The sequence below is a fragment of the Cuculus canorus genome, chromosome 1 (genome assembly GCF_017976375.1).
Source record: "Cuculus canorus isolate bCucCan1 chromosome 1, bCucCan1.pri, whole genome shotgun sequence".
NCBI classification, from domain to species: domain Eukaryota; kingdom Metazoa; phylum Chordata; class Aves; order Cuculiformes; family Cuculidae; genus Cuculus; species Cuculus canorus.
This window is the reverse complement of record NC_071401.1, coordinates 116088946-116112367: the sequence shown is the minus strand read 5'-3', so window position 1 is coordinate 116112367 and position 23422 is coordinate 116088946. Positions and strand designations below refer to the sequence as shown.

At 40.7% G+C, this 23422-nt stretch overlaps 1 protein-coding gene across 4 annotated transcripts in view; it reads left to right on the top strand.

Moving 5' to 3' along the window:
- Positions 1-23422, top strand: part of ALCAM (activated leukocyte cell adhesion molecule) — a 119414-nt gene that overhangs the window by 28373 nt on the left and 67619 nt on the right. Inside the window, exon 1 of one of the 4 annotated variants that reach the window (XM_054086925.1) lies at positions 14436-14487. The exons of 1 other annotated variant lie outside the window; for it this stretch is intronic. Coding sequence is in view for 1 of the 3 variants with exons in the window: in XM_054086906.1 (XP_053942881.1) it covers positions 23130-23171 (42 nt within the window). In the remaining 2 variants the exon portion in view is untranslated. Of the gene's footprint in view, positions 1-14435; positions 14488-22944; positions 23172-23422 lie in introns of those variants that run through there. 2 more of the 4 variants (XM_054086919.1, XM_054086906.1) reach the window with 2 other exon arrangements.

Genomic DNA, 23422 nt, shown 5'->3' with positions numbered 1-23422 from the left:
CGTGAAAAGATGGAAGGAGGAGGTTTATACTGAAATCACATCTAGCTGTAGAACAAATTAATGTTAATGTACCTAGCTTCCCAAACTGTGTTCAAATAGAGCTTAAAGCCCTGAAAGGCTGCAGTTGGATATCTCTCATGTTTAACCTGATTGCAAGAATTTGAGAAGACATTCAGAAGCTGAGATTATAAATTGTGTTGTTATGGTTGTGTGGGAAGAGACTGTTATAAAGATAAATAGCATGTCTTGCTGCCTTTTTCCCCACTCCCACCTTGCATGGGAGGGATATGGATGGAAAGAAAACAGATAAAGTGATCAAATAAAGCTGGCAGAAAGCATATGTAACATAATCATGTTAGAGATCTTTATACTAAAAGGCATCTATCTGTGTGGCTGAAGACTTTAGGCTTCAGCTGTCTAACTCAGAAACTCAAAAAAAAAAATCAACAGTTTTCTGAAAATAAAACCTGACATACTAGAAATGAAACACTTCAATAATGTGAGCAAAACAGAAATAAAATACTTCAAAAAATACTTCACAAGAAAGCAGCTGAAGATTCACAGCTCGGCAATTAGGGTGATTGCTGTTTGGCATGGGAGCCATAGCTTAATTTTCTGAGGAACTGGAGATACGAGTCTGAGTCCACTTGGCTGGTATCCAGCCTGCAGGGTAGGAGTAGGAATCTGAACAGCCACTTCATGTATATCCATAAGAGTATGGTGCAGCAGACGTGAAGCCTGCATGTCAACTCCTAAGAAAGCACCCCAACCCCTGGAAGAAGTAATTTTTGTATAGAAACAGCACAACAACAAGAAAGACTGAATGGGTCATGGCTTGTTGTGATTTTCTGGTCTCACAGCTGAGCTTGCTACTGTGATGTGCTGGCATTGTTCCAGCCAGCTGAAGCAAGGGGTGTCCGAAACACCCCTAAGAGTTCAGAGATAAGTAAAAATACATGCTTTTACCTGCTTTGTTGTTGGCGTCCTGTATAATGGGAGTGCAAAAAAATTGGTGGGTAGTGGGTCTTTGGGGTGGTTTGGGGGTTTTTGTTTTTTTGTTTGTTTGTTTTCTTTCGTTAGCAAAGCCAGCAAATTTGGTTGGGGAGTGTTTACTTCTAAAATTGGCTTCTGCTTGAAGAGTTATCATAGCATGAAACAATTGCTGCCTGGCCATAGCTCCTCTCTTTCAAACCTTCTGTGTGTGCCAACACATATACTGTTCTTGTTCCTAAATTGTGGGTTATGGCTGTGGTGTGCAGCACGCTTGCATGAATCTGACATGAGAAAAGAGATTTCTGCTGAAAGGCAAGATCCTTGGAGGCATGAGCCTTATGCATTGATTTTTAATTTTTTTGACTGTTTTTCTGTATGAAAACCATGTTCTCTTGTTCACTATACTGACAATACAACATAGAAGCTATTTTGTCCCCTAGGAGAGCCAGGAAACCTTGTATATTCCCACATGGAAAATTGGTCAGACTTAAAAAAGGAAGGGTTTATTGTAACTGTTATTAGACTAGCAGATTGCTGTCATTTTCTGATCTGTTGGGTCAGTGTCAGTTAATATCTGCTTTTTGTTTGTAAAACAGTGTATTTGGAAGTCTAGCCCACAACTGGATCAGAAGTCACCCAGCTTCGGTAGTGAGGCAACTGAAGCACCTCTATGCAAACCCACATAGCATGAGGAATAAACACGAGGAGTTAGAGATGTGCACATGCCTGCAGTACTATAATCTCATTGCCGTCATGGAGACGTGGTGGGATGGATCCTGTGACTGGAGTGTTGGAGTGGAGGGATACAGGCTTTTTAAGAAAGACAAGCAGGGGTTCATCAGGAGGGGGGTGTTGCCCTGTCAATGTATCAATGACCAACTAGAGTGCATGGAGCTCCTTCTGTGGATGGATGAGGAGTTGACCCAGAGCTTGTGGGGTCAGGTTTAAAGGGGGGGCAAAGATGGCTAACTCTATAGTGGGAGCCTGCTACAGGCTACTGGGCCAGGAGAAGCAAGCAGATGAGGCCTTCTCTGGACAAATAGGTGCAGCCTTGCATTCACAAGCCCTGGTCCTCAGAGGGTGTGTGTGTGGCGGGGGGGCAGGCATGTTTCAACTGCTCTGATATTGGTGGCATGGACAATACAGCAGGAGACAAGCAAACTGAGAGGTTCCTAGAATGCGTCGATAATAACCTCCTTCTACAAGTAATAGAAGAGCCAACAAGGAGAGGTGCTATGCTGTACCTTGTTCTTGCCAAAAAGGAACGAGCAATGTGAAGCTCAAGGGAAGCCTTGGCTGCAGTGACCATGAAATAGTGGAGTTCAGGATCCTTAGGGCAGCAGGGAGAGCATGCAGCAAGCTCCCTACCCTTGACTTCAGGAGAGCAGACTTCAGCCTCTTCAGGGGTCTGCTTGGTAGAGTACCAGGGGATAAAGCCCTAGGGGGGCCCAAGAAAGCTGGTTGATACTCAAGGATCACCTGCTCTGAGCTCAGGAGTGATGTATCCCAATGCAGAGGAAGTCAGACAAAAGCACCAGAAGGCCTGCATGGATGAACGAGGAACTCCTGGACAAACTTAAATACAAAGAAGTAAGCCTACAGAAAGTGGAAGCAAGGGCAGGTAGCCTGGGAGGAATACAGAGAAGTTGTCTGAGCAACCAGGGATCAAGTTAGGAAAACTAAAACCCTGATAGAATTAAATCTCACCAAGGATGTCAAGGGCAACGAGAAAAGCTTCTGTCAATTCATCAATGATAAAAGGAAGTCTAGGGAGAATGTGAGCCCTCTTCAGAAGGAAATGAGAAACTTGCTTACGCAGGATATGTAAAAGGCTGACTACTCAATTACTTTTTTTGCCTTAGTCTCACTGGCAATGGCTCAAGCCATACTGCCCAAGTCACAGAAGGCAAAGACAGGGACTGGGAGATTGAAGAAACACCCACTGGGGAAGATCAGGGGCGAGATTATCTGAAGAACCTGAAGGTGCATAAGTCCATGTGATGCTGAGATGAATCTGTCCTGCACAACATTCTTTTCTCTAAATTCAAGAGATATGGATTTGGTGGATGAAACACTTTGTGGAAAAAGAGTTGGTCGCACTCAAAGATTTGTGGTCAATGGCTCAATTTGTGGTCCAAGTGGAGACCGGTTATGAGTGGCGTTCCACTGAGTTCAGTAATGGGATTTGTGTTAACATCTTTGTCAGAGACATGGACAGTGGAATTGAGTGCACCCCAGCAAGGTTGCTGACAACACCAAGCTGTGTGGTTTGGTCTACTCACTGGAGGGAAGGGACACCATCCTGAGGGACCTTGACAGACTTTGCGTGCGCAAACCTTGTGAAGTTTAGCAAGGCCAAGTACAACATCCTGCACCTGGGCCAGGGCAATTCCAAGCACAAATAAAGGCTGGATGGAAAGTGAACTGAGAGTAGCCCTGAAGAGGAGGACTTGGGGGTGTTGGTGGTTGAGAAGCTCAACATGAGCCAGCAATGTGCGTGTGCAGCGCAGAAGGCCAACTGTATCCTGGGCTGCATTAAAAGAAGGGTGATAGCAAGCTGAGGGAGGTGATTTTCCCCCTTTACTCCACTGTTATGAGACCTCATCTGTACTGTGTTCAGTGCTGGAGTCCTCAGCACAGGAAGGACATGGACCTCTTAGAGCAAGTCCAGAGGTGGATCGTAAAGATAGTGAGAAGGCTGGAGCACCTCCCGTACAAGGACAGGCTGAGAGTTGGGCTTGTTTAGCCTATAGAAGAGAAGTGTCCAGGGAGAACTTCCAGCAGCCTTTCAGTACTTAACGGGGTCCTACAGGAAAGATAGGAAGGGGTTCTTTGCCAGGGAGTGTAGTGGTATGACAAGGAGTTCTTTTTCACAAAGTTGAGTAGCAGGAAGAAATCCGTTGTACAAAGACAATGTTAGGATCTAAAGCATTAAATGCTAGAACCTTAAGCATGTTTTTTATCTGAAATGTGAAGTTTTAATAGCCATTTTAAAAGCTATTGTGAAGTACTATTCATATCCTACAAAGGTTAAGTTTTATAGCTTTTTTAAAACTGGTGTGTGCTTAGGTTACAAATGCGTTTTGAGTTTTCTAGTACCATCTAAAATGTTAGTGTGGTGAAAGTCACCGAATCTGAGTGGACCTTTTCTGACTGGTGACCAAAAAAATGAAATGTAGTGGTTTTTTTTTTTCTCAATAGACAGTTTTTCATTTTCATTATAATAATACTATATATAGAGAGGTATATTTGAATAGAGGAAATGGACAGTGGTATGCAAGTGTATCAAGTATACATTGTGCTGTGAATGAAAATGCTTAAAGCCTTCAAAATCAGTGAAAAAATCATGAGAGAAGATCACAAGTATGCACTTGCAGCCCTGTGAAAGATACGTGGTTTGATCCCTCAGCTTCTGTATTGTACTGACAAAGATTGTATTGGCCAATTCTGCCTAGTGAATGACTTTAGAATTAGCAAGAGATGAAAGAAGATGCATAACATCTGGCTAGTGAGGAGATATTTGTGTATCTCAGCAATTCACGGTGTGGTTTCCTCCTGAGGACGTGTTCTTGCAGGCGTGTTTCCTGAGGATGAGTTGTGACCTTGGACAAAGACAAGAAATCCTAGGTTGTCATCTGCACTCCTTATGTTAAGAAGTGCACAACTTTGGCTATAGTTATAGGGTTTGTTTTCTTGTTTGTTTTTAACTACTAATTGTGAAATATCAGTCTGATTCTAGGTATTTTTGGCATTTTGATGTTCCATTGTTTTACTTAGCACATACATACACAAGATAAACAGAAGAAACTGAGATAGACAAATACTTTAAGAGCCTGATGGCTTTTGTGGGTAGTGCGTATTGAAAGCCACAACGATTCCTGAAGTAGCAGGTGCCAGGAAGGAGACTTCTGCAGAACACCTTAAAGGAGATAAGGGGTCTTCCACTAAGAAGGCGATGTGGCCAGGAGCCCAGCTGAAGGGTCTCTATACAAACGCACAAAGCTTGGGCAACAAATAGGAGCAGCTGGAAGCTACCATGCTACTAGAAAGCTATGATGTGGTTACCATCACTGAAGCTTGGTGGAACGAATTCCGTGCTATTGTAGTGTGGCTATTGATGGCTACAGGCTTTTCAGAAGGGACAAACCGTGGAGGAGGGGTGGAGACACTGCCCTCTGTATTAGGAAATGGATAGAGCGTGAAGAGCTGTCTTTGAAGAGTAGCCACGAACAGGTTGTAAGCTTGTGGGTCAGGATAAAAGACCAAGGCAGCAAAAGGAACCTTGTGGGTGGTGTATACTACAGACCACCTGATCAAGGAGAGCCAGCTGGTGAAGCCTTCTTCCTCTAGCAGGAGGCTTCATGCTCGCAAACTCTCGTCATACTGGGGGACTTCAACCACCCTAACATATGCTGGAAAAGTAGCACGGCAAGGTGTAAGCAATTCAAGAGACTCCTAGAGTGCACTGAAGATAATTTCTTAACCCAGCTAATAGAGACCTCTGCCTGAGGGGATGCAATACTGGACCTGATGATCACCAATACAAATGAGCTCATCAGTGACATCAAGTTCAGAGGCAGCCTGGACTGCAGTGATCACGCACTGGTGGAGTTCAAGGTCCTGAGGGATATGGGACAGGTGAGGAGTTAGTCGGGACCCTAAGTTTCAGGAAAGCAGACTTCCGGCTGTTCAAGGAGTTAGTCAGTAGGACTCCCTGGGATATGGTCCTTAGGGACAAGGGAGCAGAAGAGAGCTGGCAAATATTTAAGGATGCTTTCCATAAAGCAGAAGAGCGCTCAGTCCCCAGATGTAGGAAATCAGGCAGGGAAGGGAAGAGACCAGCATGGCTGAGTTCTGCTGGTTAAACTAAAGAAGAAGAGGGAACTGCACAGGCAGTGCAAGCAGGGAGAGGAAACCTGGGAAGAGTATAAGGACTCTGCCTGTTTGCGTAGAGATGGGGTCAGGAAGGCCCAGGCGTAGCTGGAGCTGAACTTGGCAAGGGAGGTGGAGACTAACTAGAAAGGCTTCTACACGTGTCAATCAGAAAAGGAAGGTTAAAGAAAGCATACCCCCACTGATGGATGAAAATGGTGACCTCATATCAACAGACAAGGAGAAGACTGAAGTACTTAACAACTTTTTTGCCTAGCCTTCACTGCCGACCACTCTTCCCACCCCTCCTGGGTTAATGGACGATAAGATGGTGACCAGGAAGGTAAAGCCCCTCCCACTGTAGGGGAGGATCAGGTTGGTGACCACCTGAGAAACCTGAACATATATAAGTCTATGGGACCTGATTAGATACCTCCCAGAATCCTGAGAGAATTGGCGGATGTGATTGCCAAGCCCACTCTCCATGACATTTGAAAAGTCATGGCAATCAGAAGCCCCTGGTGACTGGAAGAAGGGTAACATTGTCTCTATTTTTAGAAAGGGTAGAAGAAATGACCCTGGGAACTACCGACCTGTCAGCCACACCTCTGTGCCTGGGGAGATCATGGAACATATCTTCCTAGAAGCTATGCTAAAGCACATGGAGGGCAGGGAGGTGATTAGTGGCAGTCAGCATGGCTTCACTGGGGGCAACTCCTGTCTGACCAAGCTAGTGGCTTTCTGTGATGGGGTAACCACAGCAGTGGACATGGGAAAACCAAAGGGTGTGATCTATCTGGACTTCTGTAGAGCCTTTGACACGGTCCCCCACAACGTCCTTCTCTCTAAAATGGAGAGAGATGGATTTGATGGGTGAACAGTTCGGTGGATAAGAAATTGGTTAGATGGTTGCATTCAGAGTGTAGTGGTCAACAGCTCAGTGTCCAGATAGAGATCCGTGAACAAGTGGTGTCCCTCAGGGGGTCCATACTGGGACTGGTGCTGTTTAATATCTTCATCATCAATGATATAGACAGTGAGATTGAATGCACCCTTAGGAATTCTGCAGATTACACCAAACTGAGTGGTGCAGTTGCCCAGTGGAAGGATGGGATGTCATCCAGGGGGACCCGGACAGGCTGGAAAAGTGCGCCTGTGCGAATCTCGTGCAAAGTCCTACACCTGGGTCAAGGCAATCCATGATTTTAATACAGGATGGGGGAATGATGTGATTGAGAGTGGCCCTGTGGAGAAGGATTTAGGGGTGCTGATTGGTGAGAAGCTTGACATGAGCTGGTTATGCAAGCTCACAGCCCAGGAGGCCAACTGTATCCTGCATTGCATTAAGACTATCATGGCCAGCAGGTCGAGGAAGGTGATTCTGCCCCTCTATTCCGCTATTGTGAGACCTCATCTGGAGTATTATGTCCAGCTCTGGAATCCCCACCATAAGAAGGGTATGGAACTGTTGGAACATGTCCAGAGGAGGGCTACAAAGGTGATCAGAGGGCTGGAGCACCACTTGTATGAGGACAGGCTGAGAGAGTTGGGATTGTTCAGCCTGGAGAAGAGGAGGCTCTAGGAGTCCTTATCATGAACTTCCAGTACCTGAAGGGGGTGTGCAAGAAAGCTGGGGAGGGACTTTTTACAAAGGCATGTAGTGATCGGACCAGGGGTGAATGGCTATAAATTAGGAAGGGGAAGATTTAGACTAGACACAAGGAGGAAATTATTCACCATGAGAGTGGTGAGGCACTGGCACAGGTTGCCCAGGGAAGCTGTGGATGCTCCATCCCTGGAAGTGTTCAAGGCCAAGTTGGATGGGGCCTTGGGCAGCCTGATCTGGTGAGAGGTGGATTGGAATTAAATGATCAGGGGGATTGGAATTAAATGATTTTTAAGGTCCCTTCCAACTCAAACCGTTCTATGATTCTATGAATTCTGTCTGGGGAAACAAACAAACAAACCAAAAAAAAATAAAAAAGAGTGAGAATGCATATAAGTGGCTCCTGACAACCCTACAGAACATTTGAGAAGCTGTGACTTAACACGTTTTATATCACTATTCTGTTATATCCCACTAACTACTAGTGACTTTGCTTCTGTAAGTCAGTACAAAAAAATTGGGCTTCTGAATGCAAACAGCTAAGACAACAAAAATAAACTCTCATATACGTGCACAATGCCTAATTTGATCAATGATTTTTATTTTTTTTTTTAAATCTTACCCTCAGAATGTCATCAGTGTTCGTTTAGTAGTCGGCATTATCTACCTTGCAAAGTTTATGGCTGTGTGGCTGATGGTGACTCCAGTAAAAGATGGGGACATTTTTCTCTCTCTCTCTGAAAATGAGCACATCTAGAATCCAGTGAACTTTGTGGCAGACACTAACAGAGAAACATTTTCTCTTACCTAAAAGCAGCTTTTGTGGCAGAAAAGCCTGACAGCTTTTGTGTCCTCTATTGGCCTAAATCAGATGTATTGCAGCAAAATATTTGCTTAGTGAGGAGGATGTCACTTATGACATAGAAATAGGGGAGCAAACTCTCAAACACTGTTGCTGGGCTTCCAACATGAATAAGAGCTGCTCCTGCTCCCTTTAAATTTCTGTCCCAAGCTATTTAAAAAAAAAAAAAAAAAATCACAAGCTCTATATACAAATCTTGGGTTTAAACTGTCCCATCACATTTTAAGAATCCTCCACCGAAACAAAGCAAAAAGCAACCCACAATTTAACGCAGGGCTGACTTTCCTAAGAAGTACTGTAATTTTAGCATAGCAGCAAAGAACTGTGAATAACCATTTATTTGAACAGGTTCTGTGTTTCTGACAATAGATCTGTTCTTTTTGGTGGTAACCATAGTGAAATGCCATTCAACTTCACTTGACTTCAGAAGGAACCTGGCAGAGAACTTTATCTTGCTAAACCATTTAGTTTAAAATAACTAGAATTGCTACTTAGCACTGGTACAGAACATGCTTTGGCATGAGTTCTCGTGTGCTTCTTGATGATTGACTTCACATCAACTGATATGGTAAAACTTCTAATATGTTGTTGCTCTAAACTGAGTAGTGCCTTTCTGTTTAGTTTCTGAAATGAGAGTAATTGCCTAATGACATGGGCTAGTCCAGGCACTGTGAAGGAACTTTCCTGGTCCAACATTTTCAGATGTCTGGATTTAGTCACTATAATTTTGTGTGTGATAGCAGTTGGCTGACTGCAAGTGTATGAAAGCACTTGGTTTATTAAGATAGACTGGTGATAAGCAGGCTTGGTTTTCTTTTCCATACAACTCAAAATAGGTCTGAGAGTTCTTACTCTGATAAAATTGTGAATATGTTTTTTGTGATCTCCTTGTTAAAAAGTGTACAGTAATTAGTATAGCTGCAAAGAGAAGCACTCTAGAAACTTAATGTTTAATTGGAATTGTTAAATGTTTAAAGGTAATAATATATGAACTGAGAGTTGAAATATGATGACAATTTTGTTTAATTCTAGAAAATGTGGGATTACAGGTTAAATTTTGGGGTTACTTAGCTCTTTTGATACTTCTGAGTTTTTAATCTCAGCCCAGTGAAGTATTTTGTATTTCTGATATTTTTAAAATTTTGTTATAAAAAACCCATAAATAAAAACGTCATGTTCTAAAAAATTTAAGTACAATTATTATTAAGTCTAAAAATTGGGAAAAAAACTCCAAACCTCTTAAGCCTGTAAATCTTCTCCATATTAATTTGTGCCAAGTCTAAAAGTTCGATAAGCCCTACTCATGGGAATACACAAAGGATGAAGTGGTCCTGCTAAGAAGTTCTCATTGTTGTACTTACGAAGCAGTAATTTAAATTACAAAGTAAATATGCAGGTTTAGCTTATGGTTTATTAGAAAAAGTGTAGTTCAGTGCATCTACATTTTAGAGCTTTGTTTTTTTTCTATGTTAACACCTCCCATCCCAAATCTTACCCAACCATAATAAAAGTCATTTCATATTCCTGTGAAAATAGAAGGTTGCTGTGGTAGTGTTCTCGAGGTGGATAGCACCTGTTTTTCCATTTTAAAACTCAGAACACCCAGATGGATCATATGACCATGAGTAGAAGTCTGTACGTTTATTTTTTTTTTTTCTTCTGAAAACTGGATAAAAGCATTAATGTGCAGAGGTTTGAAGGGGGCAGGGGCTATTGATGAACTTTAATCTCAAAGACTAAATGGTTAAGTTCTCTCATCTAGTGGTTCCTCTCTTTTCCCCTTTTTTCTTATTCTTCTCCTTTCTCTAGAGATGTGGTGTTTCTTGCCACCTGTTAGGGCTGTGGCAGTCATCTCTAGTCTCCCTATACTCTGTCCTGCTGCAGCATCCGCACCAGCCAGTGAAAAAGGCAGGCATCGGAGCATGCTACGCATGCAACAGCCAACCTTTCAGCTGGAAGCAAAGTCTGGCCGGTGCAGTTTTGCCTGAATTGTGGCTCAGCATAGCCGCATTGTGCTGGAGCGTGTGCAAAAACACCAAATGGTGCATGGGCCTGGGGAGCCTGTACCCTTGCACTGAACTGTAGGCTGCTACTCGGGAAAACCTTTTTGCTAAAAAACAAAGTGATGTTCTGGATTCTCAATGTGACCACTGAATAGAAGCATATGTGGTTTCTGGAGTTTGCTTGCAATAGTGACATTGTAGAACACTGCTTTTGTTGTTCATGCAGATCCATGAGTATACAGCCTTGTTAACACAAAAAAAAAAAAAAAGGAGAAGCCAAGATGAAGTTAGAAATACTTCGAAAGATGTAAACAACACAATTTTCTTATAAACATGCCTTTTACTAAGGGCATTAAGAGTTTTGCAAAGGTTTCCTTGTTGATCAGAAGTTTCTCACTCACTAATACTTAGTCCAAAGTTCAAACTGAAGCTTATTTTATTGGGAATAGCACAATTTTTGTTCAATTTTTATCTACCATTACAGAAGATGCCATTTTTTATTTTTTTTTTTTAAATTTTCCTACAACTCCTGTTTCCAAGTTATTTTGCAAATGCATTCTAACTTGTAGTGGAAGTCTAGTGCCAGCATTAGAAGTGGAGGGGGGGGAAATGTAAAAGAGTCTAGAAAAGCTACAAGACTTTTCTGTTTACCCTGTCAGTAACCTCCCTGTTTGGATGAAAGACAGTTGTAGGCAACAACAGGAACAATGCGCTTAACAAATACGCAAATGCTGTATGGTTTTGACACTGTGTTAACTGTTTTTACCCAAGAGTAATTGCCTCAATCGTCTTTGTGTCATTCAGATAGTTACCTTCTGAGGCATTCATCCTGTAAAACTAGGATTAGAGCACTTAGGCACAGGTGCAATTTAGCAATGATACAATAAGGGTAACAATGAAGCTAATTTTGTGTTTAAAGGGTATTTTAAAGTAACTAAATTTCATATCGAGACATGTAATTAGATCTGTTATTGTAGGAGAAGGGTTATGAGGGTATTGCCAGGTTACAGTACACTGAATTCAATAATTTTAAGTTTCAGGTAATTTTTGGATAATGAAAAACACAAATCTCGGGCTCACCTGTAGCTTTTTCCTAATGACTCTCTGCTCTTTATGATTATGTAATCCATCAAAAAACACCCACAGATATGTTCTTTAGAAATTCCTGTGTAGAAACATCAAAACTTAAATGCTTTATCATAAACAGCCTTGCAGAAAATTCTGCCTTTTGATCCATGTGAATGTCATTGTAAATGTTTCTTGGATTTAGTATTTGAGCTTTGCCATTGGAGACTATTAAAAAGGTATGGCTGCTTTGAAGAACAGTGACAACTTAATTGCTGCCTCTCAAGTGAGGACTGTGAGGAATCTGTGTACTGTAAAGATTGCTGAGATTATTGACACTGTGCCTTATGTTGATTCTTAAATACTAGGCCATCTTCTTAATATGAACCCCTAAGCTAGAGATTATTTTACTTGCTTTTCAGCTGTTTAGTCAAGAGTAACGTATATCTGCTTAACACTTAACTGCACAGCTCTGTCTTCATGCATTATAAAACGCGCACACAACTTGTTTCTTGTTACAAGCTTGTCCAGACAGATTTGCTGGGGAAATTTAAGGCAAGTCAGTTGAATGGATTAGCTCAAGAGCTCAAGGACATTTTGACTCTGGGATGAAAAAATACATGGAGATTTGCAGTTACCCATATCAAAAGCACTCATTCAATTGTTTCACCAGGAGTGCAGTGCTCCCTGGGAAACAAGCCCTCAAAAAGTGCTTTGACACCTGTGAGTGTCACTATGCATTTGAAGCAAAAATGACCTGTTTTCTGACACATTTTCCAGGAGTTGTACTGACAGAGGACAGAGTTCTGTTGTAAACTTAGTCTCCTGACTGAAGTTGTACACTTCTGCAGGATCTGGGTATTGTTTGCTGAAGCTGTGAACTCTTACCTGGCTGTTTTGTGATGCTGTTGGTTTGTCACGTATGCTATGAGAACTTTCATCATCTTTAGGGCATCTTAATATAGGCTTTTAAAAGTACGTTGGTTGTGCTATTATCTGAAGCCCATTTACTTTTAGTTTTTTGGAAATACTCTGTCAAATTAAGAGGAATGCTACATGGAAGAATTGTGGTGTTACGATACAGCATCACGGAAAAGATGGGAGGAGGTTGTAGACATATCGTTAGCCACAAAAGTATGGCAGATAAGTAATAACGTTTTCTTTTACTTAGCATGTTTTAAAGAACTGAAATAAAAGTTGCTATATGATTAAAGGAAGTGTGATTACTATAAAATGAACTTACCTTTGTATGTTGAATTAAAGAAACCAGTTAAACTTGCAGTACTACAGTAACCACTAAAGTAACAGTGCTGTGCTTAATTAATCTGGGAAAAAAAAGTAAGAAAAAAAACTCGTATAATCTCTGCATCTGGACTTGAAGCAAACGTACAGGGAGTTTTTGGGTTTTTTTAATGGAAGTGGATTGGTACATTGCTGTTGTAACAATCATGTCCACCCAATGTCTTTCACAAGTAGATGTTGCCTGCCTTCTGGTTAATTAAATATGTTTTCCTTTAGTGAGTGGTGCGACTTGTTGGAGGTAGGTGGCCTGCTTTAGCAAGATGCATGTATGTCAGCATGTGTGAAACAGGTGTTCTAGATTAGAGTTTAATGTAAATTCTCATGAGAGGACGTGTTCTCATGTAACACTTGGAAACGCAGGATGCCAAAGAGAGCTGTGCTCACATAGGTCAAACAGTGGGTTTGAGAGTTTGTGGTCAGAGAGATGCTGGTGATACATGAGTGTGAGGTCCATCTCTACAGAGTTATTAAATCATAGAATGAAACTCACTTTTCTTTGGTTGTTCCCGCTGGTCTTTTTCTACTGTGTGAAAATTGTTTTGTAAAGGAAACAAGCTATTGCGCATTTAAAGATTCTTGTGAAAATCAGCCTTCAAAAAGACAATTCTCCAATGTTGTATAATTAACCACCTTTGGAAACAAGTAAAGACAGATTTTTTTAATGTATAATTTATACTGATGTCACAGAATCCATAATTCAGGAGATAAGGGATTGGGTTGTTTGTTCTTGGTTGATTGTGATTGCAACCAGATTCAAAAAAAAAAAAAAAAAGAAATTCTAAAGGTAATTTTAACATGGAAAAAAAGAGACTGTGGCACTAGTATGAAATTCGCGACTTCTATCAGTGTAAATTGACTAAATTCTAATATTTTATTACAATATTCAGTGATGATGTCAATCAGCCTTTGACCTTCTATTTTACTTCATGCTAATCCTCTCTTCCTGAGATTTGTACTTTCACCCCTGCTGAGCAGCTTCAAATAGCAGTTACTTAAGGGCAGGGGAAGCTGAGCATGCTGGAGCTGTCAAGTCTCATGCACACCAAATCTACAGAAAAAGAGAGATTCATGGTTTGCTGTGGATCTTGTTGCAGGTTGTGGAAGATATGTGGTTAGAGGACACAGGGGTAGCTGCAACAACGTGCTTCAGGCTCTTGTCTTCATCCAATCTTGTGACAGGAAATCCTTTAAAACTAGTGTAATATATATGGTAAATGCTCTGTTTAGATATAGAGGGAAAGTTGGAACTGTCTTGCTCATAGTTGACGTGAAGTTTAATGGCAGACCTGATTGTGGTTATATTGAGTATACAATGACTTATAACAGAAATACAGGACAAGAACTAACATTTGTACTTGGACTGTTGTGCAGACTATATTTAGAACAAACAAACAAGGGGCTTCACCTGTTAAAATTACTAATAAATCTTTCTATGGCACGGTGAAAATCCCAGGGAAAGTACCAGGGGTTGGGTAAAAACCACTGGACTTTCCCAGTAATGGTTGCGTTTTGTGAGACCCAGATTTTTATTTTTTTTTTTCTTCAGAGGAGAGAGGTGGATGATGGACACAAAAGGGGCAGAGTCTTCTCATTGACCTCTTGGTATGAATCAGACAGGGTTGACATCCCTGAGAGGGAGAGGAAGAACTGATGACACTTCTGCAGGAGGCAAGCTTCCACTTTCAGTAATTTTGGTGGGGAAAAAAAATGATTCTGGAGTTTCCTTCTTTCAGAGCCTTTCCTGAAGCATTTTCTTCAGAAGACCTATCTGAACCATGCTAAAGGTAAATAAATTTGCCTTAGTACTTACAAGGAAAAGATTTATTTTGTGGTGTGTGTGAACAATACAGGAACTATGGAGTGAGGGCACATTTTAATATTAATTTCTTGATATTGTCAAGTGGGAAAATGAGTTGTGTGATGATTTAGAGGAGACCATGAAAATAGCCTTACCAGATGGAGAAGTGTTGTAGTTTTGGGGCTGGAAATTCAAACATTGATGCGAAGATCCCTGAAATGAGAGGTTAGCTGCTAGACAGAAGAGCTTGTGAATTAGAGGAAAAGCTGCTGATCGTCTTTGGGTCTGATTCTTGTCCTCTTATAAGTCTGTAGTGTTTAGAGTAGATTGCTTGTTTGCTCTTAATGAAGGCTAGCAGCTGTTTGCAATGCTGAATTAAGCCCTTGGAGACATGCATTAGCAAGCAGTAGTACTCAAAAATACGTGATAAATGAATGTTGTACGGCTGGTCATTCAGCATATATGTCTACATAATAGCCATACACAAACTAAGATTTATAATAATATATTTCATGTCAAGGGAAAACAGCCATAATGGCCAGCTGAGAAATACAGTAAATGATCCTCATCACCCTTCCTCCTTGTTTATTCAGATGGAAGTCTGTGGTGTGGCAAGCAAGCAGTTAAAAATAAAACTATAAATAATTTTGTTAATTATTGTATAATTTATCTTTGTATTTGTTTATTGCCTCGGGTACTTGATTAGGCAGCTCTAACATACAATTAATCAGTAACCTTCAGTGTTAACTTCTCAGCACTGTTTAATTAATCGGTTGTGTTGCAGAGGCTCTGCTGGCTAGGAAAGCCAGGAACTGTGCCATGTAAACACTTTTGTTAATGTCAAGTGAAGGTTGAGATACGCTTTTTTTTTTTTAATTTATTAGCTTAATTGAACTAATCAGCCTTTCTGGGTATAGGTGCAAGTCCTAGGGACAGTTCTAAAAAATAGACAAAAAAAAATGTGTTGCATAAATGCTGGAGAAGTTTTGTGCCTTAACTGTTATCATAAGCCTTTTTAAGTGTACTGATCACATGTTTAGTAAGTACCAGTACAAGATAAAGAACAGAGTGAAATCAGTTATGTTATGATAGTTATTTATTTCATTAACACTTACAATGTGAGGATTGATTTTTACCTTTTTTTAGATATAGAAAAGCTACCTGCAGATCTAGTAAGAATGGAGGGGTTTCATCTAGGCACTGCAGGTAATTAGCATAAACTCAGGTATTGATGCATTTTGGGTATTGGATCTGTGTGAAAGATTTTACAGTTCTTCTGCACGTAGGAGAGAATGAAGATGCAGGCTCTGGTTCTGGGTTTTTACAAAGAAGCCATCTGTCAAAGTTAAGATTTGCACACCTATGATGTTGTTCAGACCCTCAAAATACCATGAATGCAACAATTACTGGTTTCAAAAGTGACAGGTCTTGACTTCTTCATCACAGTTATGTGAATTTGGAAGGAAATTTGCACATCTCAGTCTTAATACTTCAAAATTGGTTAAATTTATGAAAATTGGATGGATGAGGTACAAGTGGAAGTGCTATATATACATGTGTGTCTTTCTGTGAAAATGCCAAAAGAAAAAGCACGATGAAGACTGTAAGAACAACCTGTCTTGATTATAGACCCAGGATGTAATTTCTGGTAGTAAAACTGAAGAACATGTGGCTCTTATTGAAATCGAAGGCCTTGTGCTCTAATACCACAACATAGATGACTGTTCAGAACAGTGTCTTTCATGGGCAACAGGACAGTGACAATGAGGTTGCACCATATTGCCTCTGTGATTTTTCTTTCCCATTCACTCAGGGAGGAAAAGCAAATATATATTTCAAACAATCAAGAAGAAACAAACAATGTGCAACAACCTCTCCTAAGATTTATAGAGGCTGAAGAAAGCAACATCTTGAAGCAAAGGACAGTGTCGTAGCAAATGTTGACTCCCAACTGGTCACATAAGAAGAACTTCACAGCTTGCATCCCATATTTTCCGTGTTGCACACAAGAGATGCTAACCAGATCACTTGAATACATGTGCCTTGGTACTTCCAAGTTTGTAATTGCAAGAGTATGAGTGAATGAAGTCAGTGAGAGAATGAAGAGAATAAAGTCAACTTAGAGACTTGGTGAATAGGTTTCACTTCCTTTTTCCATAGGGACCTCCCATGGAGTTCTCTTGGGGGAATTTTCCAGTGATACTTGTCAAGGACAGTCTGTCCCAGATCTTACAACTCAGGACATGCTACTATGCATCTTGATCGTGTTGGTTGGAATATACTCCTTCACACGTATTCCCAAGTCCACATGGTCATCAGAAGACAGAAAAAATAATGAAGTCTGTTCTCCTACAGCTTCATGTTGTTTATCCCACACCTCTCTTCTGCCTCCTTAGACTGCTGAAAACCTGAGGTTCTCTGCATAATAACCCTGACCCACTTCCAGGGACAATCAGCCAGACATGGCTACATTTTTGCAAAGAGGAACAAAATGGATATGGGCCTAATGTAGTCCTCTTCCATGTGAAGTGTGAAAATTGTATGCACTTAACATCCTTGGCACTGGTAGTGGTGTATGTATCAACTTTGAGATATTTTCAGGGCAAAGTAATTAGGGTTCAGCTGACAGATGGACAGGTACACAGCTCAGCATGATTACACAGACTTTGTTCCCATAGAACACTAGGCTCTCTATTGAAAAACATTTATTGTAGGTGAGAAAAACCTGTTGTGGCTTTCATCCAGTGGGATGTTAGATGGGGATTCTTCATGGAAAGGGAATGAAAAGTAAGTGACAGTACTGACAAAAATGCCAGATTATGAACTGAGACAGTGGAAAGATGGTATAGCAAAATAAATGCAGCTACCTCACAGGGTAATTTAGAGAGGTCATCTTTCTTCCTAGGAGACGGTCATCTGCATCAGATATAGCTGAATATGTTTCTCGAAGCCTGATCCAGAAAATGTATCAAGAATGGTACTGCTGAAAAAGATCAGTGTTACTCCTTCTACCCGACAGTTAGGTTGGGTTGGAGTAGAAGGGTTGCTCTATGTCCCACAAAAACATAATGCTGTATAGAAGAGTGGGGGAAGCCTTTTGTTAATAGTAAGCTAGTTATAGAATGTGTTACCTCTGAAGTAAATATTCTCTGCCATTTAATAAAAAGAAGATTCTGGCACTTTTTGTGTTTGGTCTTTTGGGTTTAGCATGACCTACAAAAACTACGATATATTCAAAGGCGGGATTCTATCTGCCAATATTTAACTTGTGTACTCAAGTATATGTTTTTTTAATATTTGCTGAGATGCTGTAAAGCAGACATTTTTATTCATTGCATGCATCTGGTTGCTTTAGATAAACTAAGTAAAAAGCGGTGAAATACTGATGATAGTATTTTTCAGCTTAGTCTTTATTTCCCTATGCTTTGCTGTAAGCTTTAATAGCAAACTATTTCTTTGCCTGGAAGTTCATATTACATTATTTTTCTAATGTGTAGACTAATCTCAAGACATTGAAAGTCTCATTACTGCAGTAATTCTGGATACAGTGACCACTGCTATCAAGTGCAGCTCTGTATCTGAATTCTTATGGCCCAAAGTATATGACTGAGCAAAGTAGCTAAAACAAATCATTCAAACACTAAGCGACTTTAAAGTTTAGAGGCAGCTTAAATGCATTTTTCACAAATTCATCATTTACGGAAGATTTAACACCTTAGAGTTATAAAATTGATATTGAAGTAGTCTTAAAATTACTAAGTTACTACTTTTTCTTTTTTTTTTTTTTTTTTTAACATGGACACTAATGGACTAGGGATAGTGTTTTCCTGATCTGTGGCTCATGAACAAGGAAAAACTGATTGACTGTAGCAATCATGAAATGATGGAGCTCAAGATCTTGAGAGGATCCCAAGTGACCTGGCAAGTCCTTAAGGCTGATATCCCCCTCTTCTCCACACATGAAAGTGTTTCTGAGTAAATAGATCACAAATGAGCTTTGCTTTGAAAGGGTAGTGTTGGGGAGGTGGAGGCAGGGGCACACTACAAAGGAGGAACTTAGAATTGAACAGGCAGATAGTGATTGTATTAGCAAAGCCAAAGCTCAGCTGGAGCCGAAAGTGGAATGGGGCATCAAGTGCAACAAGGCAACCTTCTACCACTGCATAAGCAGTAGAAGAATAAACAAGAAAAATGTGGACCTGTTCCTGAACAGGACAGGTGATTCGGTGATAATGGACAGAGATAAGAAGTCCTCAGACACATTAAAATGTCCTCAGAGCCTTCTTTCCCTTAGTTTTCAATGGGGTCCCTCAGAGGTCTGAGAGATAAGCTGACCACAAGCCAGCCGTGTGCCCTTGAAGCAGACTGCAAACAGAATCCTGGGCTGCATTAACAGGAGGAGTGAGGGGAAGTGGTTATTCCTGTTACTTGGTACTCCCTAGACTACATGTGAAATACTGCATCTGATCTTAGGCCTGCCAATACAACACAGACACGGATGAAATGGAGCAATTGCAATGGGAGGCTGAGGGTGTGTGGCTTGTACAGCCTGGAGGAGACATGGCTTCAAGGGCACCTGAGGAGGTTACAGAAAAGACAACCAGGCTTAGTACTGAGGTTCAGAGGAAGCGAATAAAAGATAGTGGTCTTAAAGTGGAGTGGGACAGCAAAGAAAAATAATTCCACTGGGAGGCTAAGGAAGTTTAGCTGTGAAGAAGCAGGTTGCCTGGGAAAGGTGTGCAGGCTCCATCCTTGGAGGCTTTAAAGATCTGCCTCAATAAAGCCTTGAGCAGCCGATGTCATCCCATGGCTGACACTGCTTTGAGCAGGGAGCTGGACTAGATACATCCCTGGATCCTGTCCAACCTGAATTACTGTGACGGTCTTGTTAATCTCTAGATTATTGTTCTTCCTTTGCTTCCATTCTTTGTTTGTAGTCTTGATATTGGATATATGGGAAGAATGCATGAAATGTATTGTAAGAGGAGAAAAAGATCTTTTGAAACCCTGATTTAAGGAGTTTGTCCAGTAGTAAATTGTGTTTGAAAACTAGGTAATGCTGGTGCAATGTGATACGCTTGTAGTTAGGGTTCTGAATTGTGACTTTTTGTTCCTAATAGCAGCCTGTTAGCAATATGCAATCCAAGCACAATTCAGTGGTTTCCTTGCATATTTGGGAAGTGTATTGTGTTCCCCTTTGCCTTTTCTCTCCTCTCATACTTTACAAAGGCCTGTGTCACAGCATACATTTCTTGTTGACACAAAATAGCAGGAATCTAATACTGTGTACTTGGTAGGCTGTGTATCATAAGTATTGGATACCAGACACTCTGGTGCCAAACTGACTAACAAAATCATTTATCAGATCACTTCAGGGGCTTTTCTGCATTTGCTTTACCACTCTTTGAAGAGTGATGTAATAGGCTCTGACTGACTTCTTGTCAGCAGGGAATATATAATACGAAGTTTGGCTTTTGAAATCAAACCTCCGAGGGTGTGCTCTATGCAGCAAGCTGTAATGTGACTCTTGAATCCTCAGTATAAACAAGTCCACTTTCATAAAAAAGCAGTTTAGTATAAATGTCAATGCAAGGCACTAGAACTTAAAGTTCGGCGTTTCCCTCCCCCTGTTTATAAAGAAGCATTTCTCAGCTGTACGTTTTTTGGGAAAGGAATGACTTAGATTAGGTCACTTCAATCATTTAAAGCAGACAAGGTGGAGAATTCATACATACTGTATATACTTACATACTGTATACGAGAGTTGTGTTTAGCCAAGAGAATGTTCTAAACTGATGATCTTTTTTCCGTGTGGCCATTTTACATATGAATGTATAATCATAATGCTCATAGAATCATAGAATAGTTTGGGTTGGAAGGGACCTTAAAGATCATCTAGTTCCAATTCCCCTGTCATAGGCAGGGACATCCCACTAAATCAGGCTGTCCAAGGCCCTATCCAGCCTGGCCTTGAACACCTCCAGGGATGGGGCAGCCACAACTTCCCTTGGCAATCTGTTCCAGTGTCTCACCACTCTCATGGTGAAGAAATTCTTCCTGATGTCCAGTCTAAATCTGCCCCTCTCCAGTTTGTACCTGTTCCTCCTTGTCCTATCACCACAAGCCTTTACGAATAGCCCCTCTCCAGCTTTCCTGCCCCCTTCATGTACTGGAAGGTCATTATAAGATCTCCTCTGAACCTTCTCTTTTCCGGGTTGAATGTTGTCCTCTTAGCCAGCCATGAATTCTTTGTATTCTCCTCCAACCACATTGCATGAAAACATCAGTATAAGGAAAACTGAATATGCTTTTTGATGTGTTTAGTTTGCAGGAGTCTTAAAAAACTCTTATTTTCACTAACAAATAGATGATCTGAATATTTACATTAAAATAAGCTATTATGCTGAGAAGTATCATGTGTTTTCTCTTGCTAAGAATGAAAAAGCAAAAAAAAAAAGTACATTGAATTGCCTGTTTCTTTGGTATCTTTTTTTTTTTTCTGAGGGCTCCTGACCAGAGACTTTTGTTCTTGGAGTTTTCTTCTTTGGGCAAAAATAATTTGGAAGGTAGAGTTTGAAAGTCTCTATCCTATAAAGCTTGACAGGTCTTATTTGCAAATTTGTAATTTTTTGTTGTTGGATTCATACTCCTGGAACTCTTCTTATTTTAGGATCATCATGAGAAGACGTTGGCAACTGCAATAGAAAAAAACTTCACTTAAGGCAGTAGTACCCAATGTTCTTCTCTAAATGTGCCAGTAATTTTTATGTTGTTGTTCAAGGGTATTACTTTGAAGAAGTTGTGTATTTTGGTTGGTATATCCCACTGTCATCTGGCTTCAACGTCAAAATAAGGTACTGAGTGTTGTATTTCATTACTAAACATCTGCCAAAGTTGATGATTTGGAATAAATGGAGCAAGATTTTCCCAAGGGCTCAGCTTTAAGTTGAAGAACTAATTTAGCACCATAAATGGATTTATTGCCACGTGGACATGTGTAGTCCAGAGAATCTTATACCATCCTCTCTTTCTGAGATCTGTAGTTGTATCATAAATATGTAAGTCTATGTTCTCAACTTATTGGGACTTAATTTAGGAATTATGTGATCTGGACAGGTTAACTAAGTATTCTGGGTTGTAATTTTGTTTCTGCTTTTTGAAGTGAAGTTTCACACACTGTAGGATAACTATTATGCCCACACTTAGAAAGCAATGAATGGATTACACCATTTGAAAGAGTGTGAAGTTAAAGGACCTGATAACTGCTGGAACTAATGTAGTGAGGCCAGATCCCATTACCTTCATCTTATGAATTTCAGTCTGTTAAGTAACATCCTTAACACTTAGCTTTTGGTAATTACAAACACAGAGAGTCACCATTTGCATTCCTTTTCCAGCTCCTTTGGAAATGGGAAGAGCTTGGGCTACCCAGGCTGCCAAGAGACGCTGCCTCTCTGCGGTGCACAGCCTGGCACTACTAAGGTCCCTCAGTTGAACCTTCCTTTCCTGCTTCTTGGTCCCACTGATGTCAAGCCGGTGACATGAGATGTTTACAGAAATAGTTTTGTGTCTGTCATGCTGGTGATCCTCTGCATAACCACCATGAGCTGTGTTCTGATATGACCTCTAGTGTTCCGTGTTTGGTTGCAAATTCATTACTCTGCTGGATACGAAGTCCAGACTCTCTAAGCTCAAACCTCTGTTAAATAGTTTACTTTTCTCTTTTATTTTCTTCAGCTTCTGTGCCTGACAAGTAGAAATGGTGATACTGTTCTTTCTAGGTAACTTAAATAGATGTAGCAAAAATGCCCGTGAACTGGTTCATTCAAAAAATCTTTGTTTATTAAAAAAAAAAAAGTATGAAATATATATCAAACACATGGGGGTCCTTATGTGTGCAAGTTTTTATACTGACTTTGCATTTTTACAGTACACTAGAACACATTTTGCAATTAATTTCAAATGGAAAAAGGATGAAAAGGCATTTTTTTCTCCACTGTCAGCTAATTTGTTTTCTCCAGCATTGTTGAAACCAGCTTAGCTCATGTGTCATGTTGTCTGCTGGATTTATAAAGCAGGATGTGATTAATTAAGATTAATATCTGCAGAGCAAGTTTCTAGATCAGGTGAAACCTTTGGCCTTGTCCTCTGCTTTGAATGTGTGTTTGTGCTTTTGGTGCATGGAACAGAGACGTCTACAGAAAACTCAGTGGCTTTCATTTTGTTCAGAGCATCTAGTTTGTTACTTGGGGAAGTCAAAGGGCAAGAGGAAGAGGGAATGTGACCGGATGAGCTATCTGTTTCTGCTTGCCTTTCCCACTGTAAACTTTATGGTGAGGAAGTATGCAGTCATCTACAGAGAAGGGAAGAGGGAGCAGGTAGATCAAAATAATATAAAGAGTTGGAAAGCAAGACTGGGAACAGAGGATGCCTCACTAGAGCCCTTGATGCTTCCGTGACCTAATGCTTTTCATCTGTCTCCTCCCAGACAGAAGTAGGAGGGCAAGCGTTTCCTGTCCAGAAGCAGAGCCAGGATTAGATATGCTTTTGAAGTTCGTCAGCAGGAGAACCTTAGGGCTTTTGGACACCTGTCTTTGAAAGTTTTGATCACTCAGGTAGTTCCATTGCATGAGAAAATTAATTCTGACTAGAACATGTATCAGTGAGCTGGTAAGTATGCAATGCTTTTTCTTAAACTGCTTTTTGGTATCTCTCAGGGAGCAACCAATGCACTTAAAATTGCCTCATTAAGTTAGACTTCTTATAGTCCCCAGTTCTTATGATAACAGAATACGTTGTGTCCCAAGTCTCCGTGGAGTACCCACTCTTCTCTCCTCTGACTTACTTAAGCATTTACCATGAATTGAAGGGCAGGGGAGTGGCAGTTAGCCTCTGATGTGTTTGCTCTCTTTTCATGTTCA